Source organism: Gracilinanus agilis, chromosome 2 (assembly GCF_016433145.1).
Source record: "Gracilinanus agilis isolate LMUSP501 chromosome 2, AgileGrace, whole genome shotgun sequence".
NCBI classification, from domain to species: Eukaryota; Metazoa; Chordata; class Mammalia; order Didelphimorphia; family Didelphidae; genus Gracilinanus; species Gracilinanus agilis.
The window spans coordinates 543,537,041-543,557,205 of NC_058131.1; the positions used below are offsets into that span (position 1 = coordinate 543,537,041).

A 20,165-nucleotide genomic window follows, 5' to 3' on the forward strand; every position below is an offset into this window, starting at 1 on the left:
TAGGTCCTAGAACTCTTTAAGTGATTGAGGTAAGAATAATCATATTCATGATAAAGGAAGAGGGTAGGTGAAGCTAATTTTCAGTAATTCTCCATTTCCTTGAAAAAGATATTCCTCTATTCCTTGGGCTTACTGTCCTTAATCTCTTCTCCATCATATTCCAAATCCTATAAATGGCTCTTGAGTTTCTAAGGATTTGAGGTAGTTCTGGAAGTGTGGTTGTTCTAAGTCTTGGGAAGAAGTTTTCTACTCTTAAATTCCGAGATAGAGATCTCTTGGCATTTAGAATTATTATCTTCCTGTTGGATCTGATTTTGGGGGAAAGAAAGGGAGAAGAGGTCATAATTTAGCTTGACAACCTAGGGTCAGTTAGAACCTGCTACATATGGCAATAAAATCACTTTACAAGCTTTCCTGATCATTTCCTACATTTCCTTTAGCCATTTTTCTTAGAACACTGACATAGTTGAATGGATTCCTACAACATTTTGAGGGGGCCCAAGTGGAGGACACATTTGAAAGTCCTAGAATTGCCTGAGAATTTGTGCATTATAGGCTAGTATACAAGTGACCTGACTGATGAATGTACTTAAACTGTTCTGATTGATAAAGTTAGCATCTTGTTGGACTAAGCCTACTATGCTATAGTAGGTTCAAATAGCCATATTGTGCAGTTTATGCAAAGCCTCTATGGAAGTAAATGTATAGACTTCTAAAATAGTCCAAGCACCTATCTACTGTGAGCAAAAGAACAAAAAGGAATTCTACTTTTTATGGATATTTTATTTTTTCCAAACATCTTTATGTATTTGATCTCATTATATTTTTACAATAATTCTTTAAGGTTTATTTATTGTCATGTTATTAATTTCTTAGATGTAAATAAAAAGTTGCAGATTACCTAAATTCTGTTTAGTCAGATAGCTGTTTACTGGACAAAAATAAAGATGTTTGTGGGAGTGACTGACCTGAATGAGTTATGTGTTAACTTGAAATGTCTTGAAAAATATCACATTCAAAATGTCATCTGTGCTATTGTAAATTTCTTTTATTATCATAAATTTATTATTATTGATTTAGGGTTTAGAAGCTGTTTAGAGGAAGAGCAATTAACAGCCTATGGTTGTGGCATAACATACACATTCTAAAGTATTCTGTGTCCATTTGTTAGCTGGAAAAGCATTCTAGTCATCATTTTGATACATCTTAATATTGGATGAATATGAGGCATATTTTATTAATTTTAAGTGAGCATGAATGAATAACAATACTCTATACTTTTATAATGATTAAATCTGATATTTTATAGCTTTTGAATAAAAATATGATGCATATTTTTCCATTTCCACAGTTATCATCAAATCTTGCAATCCTGTGGTATTTAGTTTTTACAACTACCTCCGGACTCATCCTTTGGTCCTTCGAAGAAACTTTGGCTCAGCTGAAGGAACTCTAACAACTTTAGGTTTTAAAAGTGAGAAAAGTTTTGTTGGTAAAATTAACCTCATAGAGAGAAAATTATTCTTTACTACAGCAAATGCTCACTTTAAAGTTGGATGTCCAGTGTTAGCTCTTGAGGTACTCTCCAAAATTCCTAAAGTAACTAAAAAGTCAAGATTTTTGTCAAGTCAAGACCATGAGGCTTTGCCTCCTAAATCCAAAGAGTGGAGTGAGAGTAATGAAAATGTTGACTTAAATTCAGCTAACATTCAGTCATCTCAGATTGACTGGAGCCAACCAACATTAAAGCTCGTTGAGGAACCACTCACTCTTGATTGGGGTGAAGACCAAGATGATGCTTTAGAAGAGGAAGATAATGCTGGTTTAGTCATGAAAAGTTTAGATTTGGAAAAAAGAAAAGAAAAAGATCAGAAAATCCCAGATCCCATCATAACCTCACAGGAAGAGGAATCTGAGGAAGAGGGCTCTGAAGTTGATGTGATTGCTGAACAACTAAAATTCAGAGCATGTTTAAAGATCCTTATGACTGAACTTAGGACATTGGCTACAGGTTATGAAGTAGATGGAGGAAAACTCAGATTTCAACTCTATAACTGGCTAGAAAAAGAAATTGCTGCCATGCATGAAATATGTAATCATGAATCGCGTGGTAAAGAATACTCCAGCAAAACATCCTCTAAAATAGATAGTGATATCCTTGATTTTGAAGAAATGATGGACAAACCAGAGGTTGGCTCATATGAGCGCCATCAGATGGAAAGACGAAGATTACAGGCCAAACGAGAACACGCTGAAAGACGAAAATTGTGGCTACAGGAAAACCAAGATCTTTTAAGAGTATTTCTTAGCTATTGTAGCCTTCATGGGGCACAAGGTGGTGGCCTAGCGTCAGTAAGAATGGAACTCAAATTTTTGCTTCAAGAATCACAACAGGTATGACCAGTTCTTCTGTTTCTAATTTCTCAGTTCTATAATTTGAGTGTTTAACTCTAGCCTTGTTTATAGTTAACTTTCAATTTCAGTAGTATTAAAAATTGAATGCATTCATGCCAAAAATATTAGTATTTTAACCAAAAATTCAGTGAAATTTCTATCAAATAAATGGCTCGATTATAATTAGATTTCAACTGTTACCAGTACTTTTTGTCAGGTAACTGATGCTTTTGTTGGTTTTCTTCAATTGTAATTGTTACTTTTTTTTCACTATGATAGGAAACTACAGTAAAGCAGCTCCAGTCTCCACTACCATTACCCACAACACTACCTCTGCTTTCAGCAAGTATTGCCTCAACAAAAACAGTCATAGCTAATCCTGTATTATATCTAAATAATCATATCCATGACATCCTTCATACAATTGTTCAGATGAAAGTGCCACCACATCCCAATATTGAAGATGTGAAGGTAATGAAAAGTTTATTACTATTTAATCTCATATGTTCTATAAATATACACATATAATACATATATGCATATTATACAGGGTATCCCAGAAGTCTTAGTGCAGTTTTAAGCTGTAGTAGCTTAATAAAAGTAATTAAATTAATGATGTAATTAATTTAATTATAATAAGGTTTTAATTAATAATTTAAAGTTAAGTAATTTGATAATTCAGTATCAAATTTAAGTAATTTGAGATGCTTCAGTATCTTAAAACTGCATTAAGACTTGGGACAATGTGTGTGTATATACATGTTCATGTATGCATATACACACACTTTAAAAAATGATTTTCAACTTCTGTCTTCAGGAACTAGCCAATAGTGGTTTTTGTCTGATTTGTTATATGTTCATTTTAGTACTTCTTTTTTCTATTGATTCAAGATTACTTTTCCATTAAACTTAATTTTAGGATCTATTCACCTTTGAATATTTCTGGGAAAGTAGTAATTACATAGAAAAAATAGTTGGTTACTATTACTAGGTATAGTGTACTATAGGTGTACTATATTATACTAGGTGTACTATATTTTTGACTGGTACTGTTCTTTAAAGTGAACCACTAATGCAGGTAAGCAGGTATGGTAACCCAGGCAACTAAAATATTAGTGGGTCACTGTTTGGGAAGATTAATATATCAAAAATGATTAGCATTTTTGGTAACCAGGAAAGATGGAAGTTAACTTGGGTTTTATCTGCAATTTTCTAGTTCCCTTCTGGTCTTGGCATGTCACATACCATAGCTGGGGAAGATTGGGGCAAATTGCCCATAGTACCACCAAAACATAACCTTGATTTCCCACACTAAGAAATTAAAAAACTGAATTATGCCAAGAATGAATAGGGAGCTAGGTGAGAACTTTAGGGTTGACTAGGCTTCTCCTGCACAATTCTTTATATAGAGGCCTGAGCTCTCTTTTCTGATCATATGGGAAGGATCCCCTATGTGCATCTGCTAGTGAAGTTCCTGGGAGAAGACTGTTTATTCACAAAGAATAGAGAGGATGTTGGGTGAGGAGAAGGGAGGGGCGAGTGCCTCAGGTGGGAAGCCTCATGCCACATACATATTCCGAAAATGATGTTCAGCAGGGGAGGGCCTGGAAGATAGAAATGATAATCCTATCATTGACTGATTGTGATCACTATGTTGGGGATCCATCAGCTATCTATGGGAAGAATAAATATTGAAAACTTAAAAGATGAACTAATTTTATTAATATTTAGTGTAGTTAGATGCATAGCAGATAGCGAACTGGCCCAGGAGCCAGAACAACATGGGCTCATCATGCCTTTGACACATTCTAGCTTATTACCTTGATGAAGTCACCTAATGTCTCAGAGCTCTGACCCGCTCACTAAGAATACAAATTGTAGGAAAGATGCAGACCTCTACTGGAAGAGAGATTTTCCTTCTGGTGATTTTATGGGTCTAATCCTATTTAGGAAAGACTACTTGATTATAATTATATTGGTTAAGTAAATATGGAAAAGAGGAGAGTTTGAAATGATGTATGAAAACCCAGGAAACAATGTTAGTTTTTGTTTTTGTTTTAAATTTTAAACCCTTAACTTCTGTGTGTTGACTTATAGGTGGAAGAGTGGTAAGGGTAGGCAGTGGGGGTCAAGTGACTTGCCCAGGGTCACACAGCTGGGAAGTGTCTGAGGCCGGATTTGAACCCAGGACCTCCCATCTCTAGGCCTGGCTCTCAATCCACTGAGCTACCCAGCTGCCCCACAATGTTAGTTTTTAATGATTTGGATATGGTTTTCAAAAAATATGAAAATAGACTTTTAAGGATCTCCAAAGCTCTAATATTCTGTGATTCTAGAGAAAATTGATTCAGCCGAGTAATAGGTTTCAAATTGATATACTGATCTTATGGGGAAAACCAGGGGAGTTAACTTAAATATAATATATGGGTTCAGAAGGGTGAGTAGGAGACAGGAATGGACAATAGGAGGGATCAAACAACTTAGGGAAACTGGGTTTAGCTGTTAAGGGAAATGACTGATGACAGTGACAGTTAGGCCCTGTCACCCTGCCTCACCTAGACAAGGGGCCTGTGAAAACCAGCAAGCAAATGACAAGAGGGTTTGTGACAAATTTAATTAAGGGAACTATGCTCTAAAGCAGTGATTCCCAAAGTGGGCTCCACTGCCCCCTGGTGGGTGCTGCAGCGATTCAGTGGGACGGTGATGGCCACAGGTACATTTGGGGGTGGTGAATAACTGTAAGGGGGCGGTGATAGTATGTGACAGGGGGCGCTAAGTAATATTTTTTCTGGAAAGGGGATAGTAGGCCAAAAAAGTTTGGGAACCACTGGTCTAAAGGTTGGGAATAGGGGTTATACTTTCAGACTATGGGCAAACTACAGGGTCAGGGGAGGGACTTATCTACACTGAACTAAACCTAAAGCAGATCAGAGCACAATGGAGATCAGGAAGGAAAGTAGGATATCCTCACTGCAGAGTCTTGTCATAATCCAGCGATGTTGCAGCTCTTCCAGGACCACTAGCTGTACCTTCAGGTGGGTAGATCTGGGAGCTAACCCAGCCCAAGTTAACCTGCAACTCAGGTTGGGATTAATAGTCTATACCAAAAATCTCCCACAAGTAGATGACAGTCTTCCTTCTGGATATCAGGAAACCTGGGTGCAAACTCCACTTCCTCTGAGGTCTCCCAGGATTAGTTACAACTTGTCCCAACCACCATGGAGTCTGTCTCAGAGCGAGAGGCCACATTTCCTGCTTCCCCATTCCATTTAGAATTCTCCAGCCCTGCTTGCTAGGTCTCCTAAATAATAATTTAGTAAACTTCCTCACAACACTGATTTTGGTAGCTTTGAAATTTTATAGCCTTAGAACACTAGGATAGACTTTCTCCATTGGAATAGATTGCTCTACTTTTGGAAATGCTTTAATTCTCCTTTAACCTATGAATGCCATTCTAATACAGTTTGATAAAGATATAATTTGCTAATGGATCTAATTCTATTGATCTAAAAGTAACCCCCCCCCCAATTTTCATTGCTATTAGTAGATCTGTTATTGTCAGTATGGGTCATCTTCAGGGATGAACCTATTTTAAACCAAAAATATATTTCCAGGTTCTGAAATTGCTATAATCATTTTATTTTGTTGTCCTTAGAATCTAGTAAAAGTGATTAATTAATACTTTAGCCAATCTTTAGCATTAGTAAGAAGTACTTTAGTAGCATGAACATAGATTGATTAAATTAGTCCAGGTAGATGAGGCTGATTATCTTACTTAAATTTATACCTATGTTACTAATCAAGCTATATTTATGAGAACATTGGAAGTTTGGCCATTTTCTGATCTCTAAGTATTTTACTGTTATATAGAAATTTTAGTATAAAATATAATTCTTTTGTTTTGCTTTTAGGTGCATACACTTCATTCACTAGCAGCTTCACTTTCTGCATCTATTTACCAAGCATTATGTGACAGTCATAGCTACAGGTAAAAAATCTCTATAAACAAATGGCACTAATACAGACACACAGAAACTAAAAACTGAATGAAATTGTTTTAGAATTATATTATTGTTTTTTTGATATGGCTCTGTGTCCTTATATGTATTTTAGTAAAGGATGGGGAATCAGGGGGAATGTGCCCATTTATAGTTTTGTATCATTCTTTATTAGGCATTTCTTTAGATTTTTCCCATCAGAAACTGCTGTGGATATTTGATACATGATGACTTATTTTCTAAATGTGAAAGCTTTTTGAATGAATATATTTTTAAAAAGTGACATTAGAAATATTTTGTATCCATTTATTTTTTTAAATTGACACTTTAAATACACAACTTAAAAAATTAAGTAAAAAAGGATTCATCTTAGAGTGAAGCTCTCTTATTTTAAAAGTGTCAAAAACAGATGATGTAGAAGATGACAACATCAATTTTGGGCATCTAGAAAGAAACTTATAAATAGAATAGATTGGATTTCACTCATGGAAAATTATGAGACTTTCTCATTTTATTTTATTAGAGTCTTATCTCACAGTTCTAATTTTAAATGGAAAATGTTTTTGAAGAAAGGGGAAAATGATGTTCTTTACATTTGATTAATAGAATGAAATTTTTATACCTTTGGAAGAAATCAGTTGACAACAATTAGAAGAAATGATTAAAAAATTCACTTTCTCTTGATATCAAATAGTGTTCATTATAGCTTATATACTTTGAATTCTGATGGTCTGGATATTATAATTATTGAGAAATTAAATTCTATGACTATATGGCCCAGATTTCATTTTTTAAAATCCACAAATGAAGCTATCATTACTGCAACTCTTCAAATGAAGACTGGATTGACTACTAGTCTAAGATATTGTGAGGTGATTCATAATTAGGTATGGGTTAGAACATTTGTCCACTCTGGTTTTTTCTAACTTTGAGATTCTATGCATCATTTAAAGGAGGAGTTGACAAATTAAAGTAGACTCTATGGCATATGCAGGCCTCCTATTTTTGGGTCACCCAGAGGTAAGAATAGTTTTTACATTTTAAAAATTGTCTCAAAAATATAAAAACCATTTTTTACTTGTGGCAGAGGGCTGGATTTGGCAATCAAGCTATAGTTTGCTGACCCCTTGTTTTAAAGTATGAATAACTAAATGGTAGAAGTAGGGGACAGCTAGGTGGCTCAGTGGATTGAGAGCCAGGCTGACAGATGGGAGATCCTAGATCAAAAACCTTGCCTCATATACTTTTTGGCTGAGTGACTCTGGGCAAGTCATTTACCCCCTTTGTCTAGCCCTTACTACTCTTATGCCTTAGAACCAATAGACAGTATTGATTCTAAGGCAGAAGGTAAAAGTTTTAAAAAAAATTCTAGAAGTAATAATCTTTGAAAAAATCTCCATAAATTAAAATAGATAAAAGGTGTATATGCATATATGCAGAATCTCTTGAAAATATAGCAGTTTTACATAAATATTTTGAACTATAAGAAAAATTACTAATCCAGAGTGGTCTATCATTAATATTAATTTAAATTGGACACTTTTCAGCAAGACTAAAAATTTGAAAATACAACAAAAATGTTGATTCATATTAATGTGGGACATCTTCCCCGTATAAAGAATATTCACTGATTTTTCCCACTGGCCAAAAGAGTGCCTGTTAAAAAGATCAACTGATTTATTTCAGTTTTGAGGCAAATTTTCCAGACCAAAGTTTGAACTAACCACCAGTGAATCAAATTATGGATGACTTATTACTTTCTCTAGCACTACAATATTTCTCCTAGAGAGAAGGCATTATTTAGAAACATTTCATTTAAGGATCAAACTATTCTAAAACCCAGTTCTCTAACGATCTTGTTTGTTTTTAGTTTAAGGATAAACTTACTGCCTTATATTACTGACAAAATAGGTTGTTGCCTTAGAAAAAAAGCATAATGTTATAGTAATTTGCATACCACCCATATTTCTTTGTTAAGAGCAAGTAGCAAAAAGAATTTTACTCATAACATCATATCATACAGTGTTAAGTTAGAGCTTCTGAACCTTAGTTTTGAAAATACAAATAATTAGTCATTTGTAATGAATTTCAAATCAAGAATGTTCTCAGAACCCCACTAGAAATGCTTCATTTGTTTTTAAGTAGCCAAACTGAAGGAAATCAGCTTACAGGAATGGCTTACCAAGGGCTTCTTTTAAGTGATCGTCGAAGACTAAGAACAGAAAGCATTGATGAGCATGCAACACCAAGTACATGCCCTTCTGAGTGGCCAGGTGAGAGAAATTCATGTGCTGTTTTTTGTTTTGTTTTTCATTTCTAGAATGACCATTTCGTTTTTACAAAATTAAGAGATCGAATGAGTGATTTTCAGTGACATCAACTACAGAGAATTAGACCTCTTAAGTGGCAAGTGTACTGTTTAAATATGCAGAAAGTTAGATTTCCAAAGTCAAACTGCACAAAGCAAAGAATACAAAAAAAATGATGATATATCCATTTATAGATGGGCTTCTATTTGTCCTCAGGGTTTAGGAGTTCCATTAGATGAAGTGAGTTTTTTGAAAATTAAAAGGAAAATGTGAATGTTGTTATTGAACAGGTGTTTTAATATAATTATTTTTTAAAACTCTTACCTCCTATCTTAGAGTCAACACTGTATATTGGTTCCAAGGCAGGAGATTTCTTAAAGTTAGGCTATTGGGATTAGGTGACTTGCCCAGGGCTACAAAGCTAGAAAGTGTCTGAGGCCAGATTTGAACTTCACTGTGCCATGTAGATGTCTCCTTTTAAAATGATATTCTTGATGACTGATCATCATCTAACCTTTTGTTTGTGAACATTTAGTGATAAGGATCTCTGTCTCCTGAATTATCCATTTCACTTTTGGACTACTCTAGATGGATTTTTTTTTCTTTTATTGAGCCAAAATCAGCATCTTGGGATCTTTTATTCTTCTAGGACCAAGAGGAAAAGATTTCCCTCTTATACATAGATAGCTCTTTAAATACTTGAAGGCAGTTGCCATTGAGTCTTCTCCAGGCTAAATAGATTCTCTTATGAATGGTTCTGGGTTCTTTTAGCACCCTGGTTCTCTACCTCCATCTCTTCCCAGACCCACTTTAGGAACTTTACAGCTTGTCATTCTTTAAATGTGGTATCTAGAATTGAACTGAATGTTGTGTTCCAAATTTGATCTTAACAGGGCACAGAGTATGGTGAGAATCATTATTTCCCTGCTTTTGGACACTTTGCTTCTATTAAAGCAGCCTAAAATTGCATTAACTTTTTTGGCTGCTCTAATGTCACTCATGAGTCTTTTTCAATATGAATTATCCAATTATGTTTCCTCTAGCTTGAACTTGTGAAGTTACTTTAAAAAAAAAATCTAGGGGGCAGCTGGGTAGCTCAGTGGATTGAGAGCCAGGCCTAGAGACGGGAGGTCCTGGGTTCAAATCCGGCCTCAGACACTTCTCAGCTGTGTGACCCTGGGCAAGTCACTTGACCCCCATTGCCTACCCTTACCATTCTTCTACCTATAAGTCAATACACAGAAATTAAGGGTTTAAAATAAAAAAAAAATCTAATTGTAGGACTTTACATTTACCTTGTTAAGTTCCTTCTGACAATACAAATGGCTTTTTTTTTTTTTTCGGGATGAGTGTGCCCAAATCTCTCAGACAAATGCAGTCCTATTTGGTACATTGGCACAATAGGTCATTTCCTTTGATTATAGAATTTAGAGCTGGAAGGACCATGTAATCCAACCTTCTTATTGAATTTAACATCTTTCTTTTTAGTCCTTGTAAAGGTGCCTCCAAAATAAAATATCTTCCTTTTTTCTCAGCCCTAGGTTCAGGACTGAAGACTCCAAAGTACCGCCTACTCTTAACACATTATGCAATTCTTTGAAGTTAGATTTTACTTTCCTTTGGTTGAAAAATATTTCAGATTCAGCACTAGAATTCTGATTTCAGAGGCTGACATCTGACTATTCATACTCTTTGGCTTTCTTCTCCCTTGTATACATTCATGTAACTGAATTTTTTTGTGAGGACTTTTAAATTCATGCAGTTCTCAGTTCTTGGCCTAAGGATATATGACTTCTTATCAGAATTCCAGGTAGGGTTTATAATGTGAATATTTTATCCTGTTTCCCATCTCATTCCTCATTTGCAGGTGGTTTTGCTTTCCACCTCTATAAGGAAGTGGAAATGTTACGCGTCTTTTCTAAGCCCCGTATAAGATGTAGAAGGGACCATTTTAAAAATAACTAGAGAAAGAAAAAGAATTCAGATCTTAGTGTGCCCAGCCATTATTCATTATTCAGATCCAGTTCTAAATGTGTGATGTAATCCTTCTTGAAAAGGACTCTGGGAATGTTATTCTCTATAAAGGAGAGGTCAACTTCTACAGTTGCCTTGAGGGGCTTCCTGAGATTCTTCCTGTTTTTCACTTCTTGTATTGGGTCAGGAGTATTGTCTCACCATTCTGTAGGATCTTTTTCTAGGCCAGTTTTTCTTTTTTTTGCCTCTGGTTCCAGAATCTTTAAAGCATGAAGGATGTTAAGAATTTTGACTTTTAGAAAAATGAAAATTGTTTTCCAAAGAATCTCTTTTTCTGAATATTTGAATTTTTATTCATTATGCTGCCTACTTTAGCTTTCTTATCATTTATGAACAATACTAAAACTTTAATTCTTTGCTCTCTTTCACTGGGAATATGCATAGGTATTTATTTCTCTATGTCATCAATGTAAGAAATTTACAAATAATATAATTAATTTACTCAGATTTTAGAACATTCTAAGTATTGGGAGTTCAGCTCTTTTTAACAACTGGTTCACTAGTAGAATAAGTTAGCATGCAGTAGTAGTATGGCTTAGAAGATAGAAGTTTGGTCTTGGAACCAGGAAGATCTGATTTTAAATTCTCTCTCTGAGAAGTAATGACTGTAATCATGGACAAATCATTTAAATTTTGTTTCCCACATTGCCAATCTCTATCAATTGAGGTAGTTTCTAGAATGAGAATTCTTCACACCAACAAAATTGCTGGTCTAGACACAAAGTAAACTTACTCTTTGCTAGTCAAAGCAGGTCTTTAGGGCTCCTGCTGTTTGCATACAAAGAACATGAAGAGAAAAAAAACCCTTCACTTTTTTCAGAATTGTTGAGATGTAGAAAATATAGGCATTAAAGAGGTGAAGAAAAAGAATTTATTTTATAATTACTCTTTTAATAAAAGAAAAAAATTACCTAAATTATATCCATTCTGTTTCTCCTTTAAATCCACTTTCCTGGAGTCAAGGGGACCTGAGTTTGAATTTTGTCTTTGCCATTTATTACCTCCGTGATTTTGGAGGTACCTCTCTGAGCCTCAGTTTCCTTATCTGTTAAATGAGAGTTGACTAAATGCCCTCTGAGATTCTTTCCAATTTTCAGTCTGTGATCTTATAAACTAACACTAGAAGCTTATTTAAAGAATATATTTTTTTGAGAGAGGTAGGTAACCGAGTAGATAGAGTGCCAGGTCTAGTGTCAGGAGGATCTGGGTTCAAATAAAGCTGTAGACACTTCCTAGCTATATGACCCTAGGCAAGGTGCTTAACCCTATTTGCCTAGGCCTCACTTCCTTTCCTTATCAATTCTAAGATAGAAAGTAAGAGTTTTCTAAAAAAAAATGCTTCCTCCCCACCCACCCCCCAGTTCAGAGACTAACTATAAGTCTTCTTACTGGAGTCCAGGAATGGAAACTCTTGGTCTAGATACTTCTTAACAACTTTCTCTTTCTCCTTCCTTTATGAGACTGTTAGTAGCCTAGACCTTTATTACTAAACAAAGAAACTGAAGCTCCAAATTTGATATCTTGAAAGGAAAGAAAATCCTAAAAATAATTCATAGCTTTTAGTTGGATAAATGTTAGTTCCTTCTCTATATCAATCACCTCATAGGCAGCTTTTCTTAAAAAGAAGTTTTGACCCCAGGTACTGGGGAAAGAATTCAGTATCTGATAAAACTGTTATTAAATTAGCCAGTAGTCTGACAGAAATAAGGTTTAGACCAGTGATGGGAAAACTACGGCCTGGATCTGGCCCGTGGGGAATAGTTTGCCTATCACTGGTTTAGACCAATACCTAATAACGTGCTCCATGGTAAGCTTTAAATACATATATGACCTAGATATAAAATGTCACATTATAAACAGATTAGAGAAGCAAGAAAGAAATTACCTTTTGGATTCATAGATAAGGGAAGTTATGATATAAAAAGAAATGATAGTGAAAGTAAGATACAAGATAGACAAGTTCGAAATTAAAAAGCTTTTACTTAAACAAATGTAGCAAAAATTAGAAGGGAAAAATTCTTTTTATCTAGTTTCTCTGATAAAGGGCTCATATCCAAGATATGTAAGAAACTAATTCAAATGTAGTAAGAACCAGCCTCCAACAGAAATATTTCTATGAAGAGGCAGTTTTCAAAGGAAAAAACCCAAGCCATCAACAGCTCCAGGAAAAAAATGTTCAAGATCACTTGAAGCAGTTTTACATTAAATATTGATTGATGATGAGAAAATACTAGATAAAAATGCCATCTAATTTGCACTTTCTGAGTAACTAAAGATCAGGGTTTCTTCACTTATGGTCTCTGAACTTAGCTTTTTAAAATATTTTGATAATTGTGTTTTGGTATAATTGGCTTTCTTTATAATCCCATGTCTATTATTCTTAGAAGGGCTCATGAGGCTACCGAAAGGGTCCATGACAACAAAAGAGATTAAGAATCCCTGCTCTAGATGCTCAAAATCTTAAATACTAAAGAAAGTATGGGAGGGTGTTTTTGACCTCAGACTTTAGTACTTGTCTAACTCCATCAGTGCTTTTTAAGAATGAAAATATCAAATTAAGTAAGAAATGTTGATATTAAGTGTGGCACAATTTTCCCAGAAGAGTTTATACTTACTTGTTATAGATGCATTTAACAAGTAGATTATATGTAGATTTTTTTCTTTCTGTACTATCAACTAATTCTACAATGTTGCAGGTGTGAGCTCCCTTATTAATTTATTAAGTTCTGCTCGAGATGAAGATCAACCAAAATTAAACATCTTGTTGTCTGAAGCTGTTGTTGCTGTCTACTTAAGTTTATTGATACATGCCCTTGCCACAAATTCCTTCAATGAATTATTTAGACTGGCAGCCCATCCATTAAACCATCGAATGTGGGCTGCTGTGTTTGGAGGTGGAGTGAAACTTGTTGTAAAGCCTCGAAGACAATCAGAAAATATTTCAGGTGAGGAAACTTTGATACCATTAACATGTTTAGGTGAATGTATATAATTGGAATTTTTGAGGAAAGCAGTTTCAATTTTCTTTTTTTTAAACTTAAAAAATTATAGTCTAATTAAAATTCTCAATACACAATTTGACTATGTTTGGTATCAAGATGAACAACTGATCTTAGAGGAGATAATCATGAATAAGAGTTTTCTGAAATGCCTATTATCTATAGTCTATCTTCTGATGGTAGGGAAAATATGAACATGTTTGAATATACAAAGAAAGAAGCAGAAAGGTTAAAGTATAATGTTCTAGAGAAAAAGAATGTTTTATTGACAATTCTGATAGGATTCCAGAAGTATATAAAAAATTTCAACCCATATTTGGTTCTAAGATTTGAAACAATACTCACAATGCTTGTTTCTTTAACATTCATGTTTTATTTTATTTTATTTTATTTTATTTTTTTTAATTTTTTAAACCCTTAACTTCTGTGTATTGACATATAGGTGGAAGATTGGTAAGGGTAGGCAATGGGGGTCAAGTGACTTGCCCAGGGTCACACAGCTGGGAAGTGTCTGAGGCTGGATTTGAACCTAGGACCATCTGTCTCTAGGCCTGACTCTCACTCCACTGAGCTACCCAGCTACCCCCTCATGCTTTATTTTTGTTCCTCTTTTTTTTCTAAAATTGACCAACTGCATCTTCTGATATAGAAGAACTGAGCCTTTTGGTCCCTCCTCCCTATTCAGAATGCTAAATTATGTCACAGATGCCATAATGTAGTGTTTCACTCATTGCTGCTTCTTCCACTAAGCAATTTCTGCCTTCTACCTAGAACCACTACATTTTCAAGTCCAGTATATTTCTTTGAGGGTTCTAAATCCACACTGACGTTTACCCTTGGAATGAGAGATCCCAAGTAGAAAGTTATTACCCAATATAAGTTGGAAGATTTAGTAATTGAGCACCTGGTTGCTCTACATACATTTAAATACTTTGAGTCAGATAAGTTAAGTCCTTGGGCCATGAAAGAATTGAAAGATGTGATTATCAAGGCACTGTCAATGATAGTTGAAAGATTTTGAAAATTGGGATAACCATAGAATTGGAGAAAAGGTACAGAAAATGCTATCATTCATATTATTCATCATAATGCTTTTGAATTTGGTTATTGGTATTTACATCTTATCTCCCCAACCCCAATTCTAAAAGACAGGTGTTGTGTTCTTTGTGATACCTGTAGTATCTAGAACAGTATTTGCATATATAAATCATATTAATTATATGGAAATCAGCCTCTTTCCATCAGAAAAATGCAGGCTGTGTGTGGGAAAAATACTCTTGTAATTTCTTCCCTAGCCCTATTGTGGCTGCTGGCAGGTTGGTATTTCACCAGGAAAGTTGCAAAAAGATCTCTTTCAAATACTATTCTAACTAATTTCAGCCAAATTACAACTTTTCATTAGTGGGGTAAAGAGAAGTATGAACCGTTTAAACAATTAGAAAATGAGCTCCACCTGTTTTCTTCCCACTCAGCGCCTCCTGTACCTTCTGAAGAAATAGATAAACATCGGAGACGGTTTAACATGCGAATGCTGGTACCTGGAAGGCCTGTAAAAGATGTAACACCACCACCAGTGCCTGCAGAAAGACCATCTTACAGAGAAAAATTTGTTCCTCCAGAACTTAGTATGTGGGATTATTTTGTTGCAAAGGTAAGGTATATGAATAATGCAAATTTTAACTCTTAAAATATTATTTCAGCCAGGTAAAACAATTCCATGTTCCCACATCTGGAAAATCAGAATACTTAAGATGCATAAGTATTGTAGTGCAATCTTGGTTATGACTTAAAGTTTAGATTCTTTTATGCATTTAAAGACTTAATGAATACCACTTCAGAACTAGTCAAATCTGACTCTAGAAATACAAATACCCATAGATTTTGCAAATTCTTTAGATTTTAGGGCCAAACTGAATGTCTGTAGCTTACTTTCTTCCCTTCTCTCTGTCTCTGACTTTGACATGTTCAGGAGATAGCAGCCCAAGGTAGGAAGAAACGGGTAAGTCTTAATAACTCATTTGACACAAAGGCTAAGAAAGAAGAAAGAATCAAAGATGGCTTCTTTCTCTCTGGGTTTATCACATCCACATGCTTTTTTCCTTTGTGTATATACACACATATACATGAACACATATTTGCATAAGCAACCAACAACAAAAATAATAGTAAAACACTGATCTGATTCAAGGACAAGGGAATAGTCTGAAGGGAACCTGGTATAGCCAAAAAAGACATAATACTCTTAGTTGATCTCCATAATTTTAACAGTTAATATGGGTAAGTAATAATGGGATTTTAAAAAAAAGAAGCTATTAAATTATTAGCTATTCAAATAGTCTATCCAACAATAGAATGAGCTTATAACCTTTGAGACTTTGTAAATAACTATTCTTTATAGCCATGTGAAGTGTTTCTACTATTGATTTCCCCAAATTTCTCTTTCTTATTCTTCCTACCTATGAAATATGAACAATCTGCCAAGGTTCAGTTCTTAGCCCTCTGCTCTTTGTTTTCTTCATCTACTGCAGTGTTTATCAGCACCTTACTTGAAGAAGACAGCATGGAAAATGTGGGAAAAAATATGGATTTAGTCAGAGGACCTCAACTCAAATTGTAGCTCTCCTTCTTATTGATTGATTGACTATATGGCCTTGGGCAAGTCACTTAACCTGAGCAAAAATAAAAGATTTGGACTAGATGATTTCCAAGTAACCTTATAGCTTTAAAACCTGTACCATTCTTTGCATATGGCTTCCAAATATATGTGTGTGTGTGTGTGTATACATACTCATATGTATTTATATACACACTTCATCTAGTTTCTGTTTTTATCTGAATCCTAGGTACTATTGTCCAAACTCATTATGTCTAAAATCAATTTCATTGTTGTCACTTCCCCAACTAGCAACTTTTCTTTGACTTTGATGGTTTTTTAAACAGAAATAGCATTCTTATAGTCAACTAGATTTCAACTGTAAGGCTATTTTCCTTTTTAAATAAATTTGCTTGAATGTTTTTTCTTTGAGAAAACATTTGTTTCTGGATCTTACTCTAGCAGTGGAATGGAATTCCTCCTTTGTAACATAGAAACATAGTTAAACAGAAACACTGCTAAAGTTACTGTCTCCAAGAAATGCAGAAGAAAAACATATGATATCACTTATTTATATGGGTATATAATTTTGGGTTTTGGTTTTAAAAGATTACTCTGTTGCAAAAATGAATAATATGGAAAATAGGTATAAGTAATAATATTTGTATAACCCAGTGGAATTGCATGTTGGCTCTGGGAGGGGGGGAGGAAAGAAGAGAGGGAAAGAAAATGAATCATATAAACATGAAAAAATATTTTAAAAATAAAAATTAAAAAAAGAATTAAGTGACTGAGAAAAATAAAGTTACTGGCTCTAACAGTGTGTATATGAAGTTTTCCCTTCACAGTCCCTTGTTTCTCCTGAGAAGAGGTAGAATTATGCTTTGTACCTAATCTGTGTATTAATCTTTTCATTTACTTGGTTGCCACTACTATGTACATTGTTCTTCCTTCGGAGCCATCTTTGATTCTTTCCTCTTCCTTAGCTTGTGTCAAATGAGTTATTAAGACTTACCCGTTTCTTCCTACCTTGGGCTGCTATCTCCTGAAAATGCCAAACATTCTTGCTTTTGTGCCATGCTCACATGTTCCTTCTCTGTAGAAAGATTGAAACATTCTAACCTCTCCTGCCTTTTTTCAAGTTTCACTAAAGTGTCCCCTTCTCCATTAAAACATACAAACTCTTCCTCTAATTCACTTTCTGTCTTTACTGTTCATCTTGATTCTGAGCACATACGAATTTATATTACGGTGCTTGTCTCTCTGAAGGCATAAACTCTGTCCTCTTTTTTGTGTTTCTCCTAGTGACTAGTATTGTATATATTGAACATTTAATCAATATTTGTTAAATCAAATATATTGACTAGTTGCAGCATGGTTAGTTAAAGTAGCAGTGGACTTCTGGAAATTAAAAGACCTGACTCTTCTAGGCATGGCTTGGTTACTAATCAGTTTTGTGAACTTGGACCTTCTTTCCTTTATCTTCTAGATGAATGTATAGAACTGGGCGCCATCCATCCATCCATCCATCCATCCATCCATCTATCTATCTATCTATCTATCTATCTATCTATCTATCTATCTATCTGTTTGTTTGNATCTATCTATCTATCTATCTATCTATCTATCTATCTATCTATCTATCTATCTATCTGTTTGTTTGTTTATCTATTTACTTATTTATGTATTCATTCATACATTCATTTGTTTATTTATTTATTTATTTAATCTGAAAGTTTCAAAAAGACTCCTTTTAAATCCAAATCTTTAGGCTTAATCTCTCTCTGTATTTGAATTTGTGTTTTGGGTTCACTTTGGTACTTCCAGGGCACTGATTGTCTACCTCAATTAACTATTGCTAAAATACTTTCTTTGAGGGGAGGGTGTGTCATCTCCTTCTGTAGACTTTAAAAGTCTAATGGAATAATAAATTAGGGAGTCAAAAATTCTCTTAAGAACTTATTTGGGAGGTTTTTCAGCCCTAAGTGTCTACTCCATTCTTATTCTTATTGCATAACTCATTGAGTTTCTATTTCCCATATTTACTTTAGTCAGAATACATTTTGATCACTGAAGGCTCATAAATTTTCAATCTGTTATTAATGAGAATCTTATCAATATCAAGAACCCAAATGACAGACAATAAACCACAATTTGATTTTTCAGTCTGAGATTGATATTATTTAAATGTCACATCTGAATCAGAAAATGGGCCCATTTTGTATTTTAAAAATAATTTTACCTTTCATTGCAGCCATTTCTCCCTTTATCTGATAGTGGCCTTATATATGATTCAGATGAAAGCATTCATAGTGATGAAGAGGAGGAAGATGCTTTTCTTTCTGACACACAGATCCAGGAGCATCGAGATCCAAACTCCTACAGGTGTGTGAAGGATGTATCTGGATCCATTTTGCTCATTTTCTTTATTTTGGCTTAAGAATGTATTGATTTCTACTTGAAACAAGTAGTCCAGCATTATCTACATTAAAGATCTTTAGGGTTTTATACAAGAACAAATCATTTTTAGTTGTGAGCCTCTCTCTTTGGAGTAGCTAGGGTGGAGAGTAATAGGGATGGGGTGGCAGACTGCCAGAAAAAAAGGTGAAAAGTTGTGAATGTCTTCTGTCTTATTCCCAATGCAAAGGAAATACTTTTATCTACTGCAAAGCACAGCATGAGTCTTTTCATTGAGAGGAAGATTATCCCCAGATCCCAAGGAGAAAAAACTCTTTACTCTGTTAAAACACTGAAGTACCTGTCTATATGTTAGATTACTGCCTCTCTTTCCAGCATGGAAAATACAAAGGTACCATTTATGTACATCTCAGTCAGTAGCTTATTGTTGCTCATTCTCAAGTCTGGTAGTCTTGGTAAGTTGTGACTTTCTATACTGAAAACTCACTGATGAGGAATTTTTAAAAATGTTGCTTTGCATTCAGAGACAAAAAGCAAAATCTGTTCTGTGGTGTTGGCCCAAATAATAACTTTGATCTCACTAGTATCTAATGAGCCTTAGTATGCTATTTTAATTATTAATCAAAAGATAGAGGAGACTTGAGCATTAGCAGAAAATTTGCTAGGCATCTGGGGGAAATTTAGAGTTTAGATAAGACACGATCCTTGTACTTATGGTATGGCTTATGGTATGGCAATATAACATACAAAGAAGTAACTTTAATACAGTGAAACATGCTAAGTTACCAAAGAACAAAGAAAGTAAATTGTGAGGCCTTCACTGTTAGGAGGAATTAAAAACAGATTCATAATGAATATGATATGTGAATTGGGCTTTAAAGGTGTAGGTGTCCTATTGGAGAGTGGTGGAGGGCAAGGGGGTAGAAGAATGCATAGATTTCTGACTGGAGAAGCAGTGTGATCAGGCTAATGGCCAATACCCTGAAGAGATTAAAGGGATCTATACGTACAAAAATATATTTGCTCTTTTCGTAGTGGCAAAGAACTGGAAACTAAAGTGGTTTCTGTTAGCTGGAAGTGGATGAACCAATTAAGACATATGAATGTAAGGGATACAAATACAAAGAATGAGACCTTGTAGAGATCTGTCATTCTGATGGGGGAGAACTATGCGTGCGTGTGTGTATATTTGTGCATGTGCATGTGTGCAGAAAATAGAGAATAAGTAAAATCTTTATAAATAAGGCACTTAGGGAGGAGGGAGGTCACTAGCAGTTGAAGATCAAGAAAGGCTTTTCATGTAGGTGGTGCTTGAGCTGCATCTTGAAGGAAGGCAGGTAGAGGTGCTAAGAGAGTACATATTAGGCATAGGAGATAGAGTGAAGGCCAGGTTGGCTGGATGGTAGAGTGAGAGGGAGAA

General features: G+C 34.7%; 1 protein-coding gene across 1 annotated transcript in view; it reads left to right on the forward strand.

Moving 5' to 3' along the window:
- The window catches only part of DMXL2 (Dmx like 2), a 161,802-nt gene that overhangs the window by 124,897 nt on the left and 16,740 nt on the right, over positions 1-20,165 (forward strand). Inside the window, exons 24-30 of the mRNA XM_044665166.1 lie at positions 1,352-2,394; positions 2,674-2,865; positions 6,306-6,382; positions 8,535-8,665; positions 13,432-13,680; positions 15,207-15,385; positions 18,582-18,712. Of these exons, the coding sequence (XP_044521101.1) occupies positions 1,352-2,394; positions 2,674-2,865; positions 6,306-6,382; positions 8,535-8,665; positions 13,432-13,680; positions 15,207-15,385; positions 18,582-18,712 (2,002 nt within the window). The remainder of the gene's footprint in view (positions 1-1,351; positions 2,395-2,673; positions 2,866-6,305; positions 6,383-8,534; positions 8,666-13,431; positions 13,681-15,206; positions 15,386-18,581; positions 18,713-20,165) is intronic.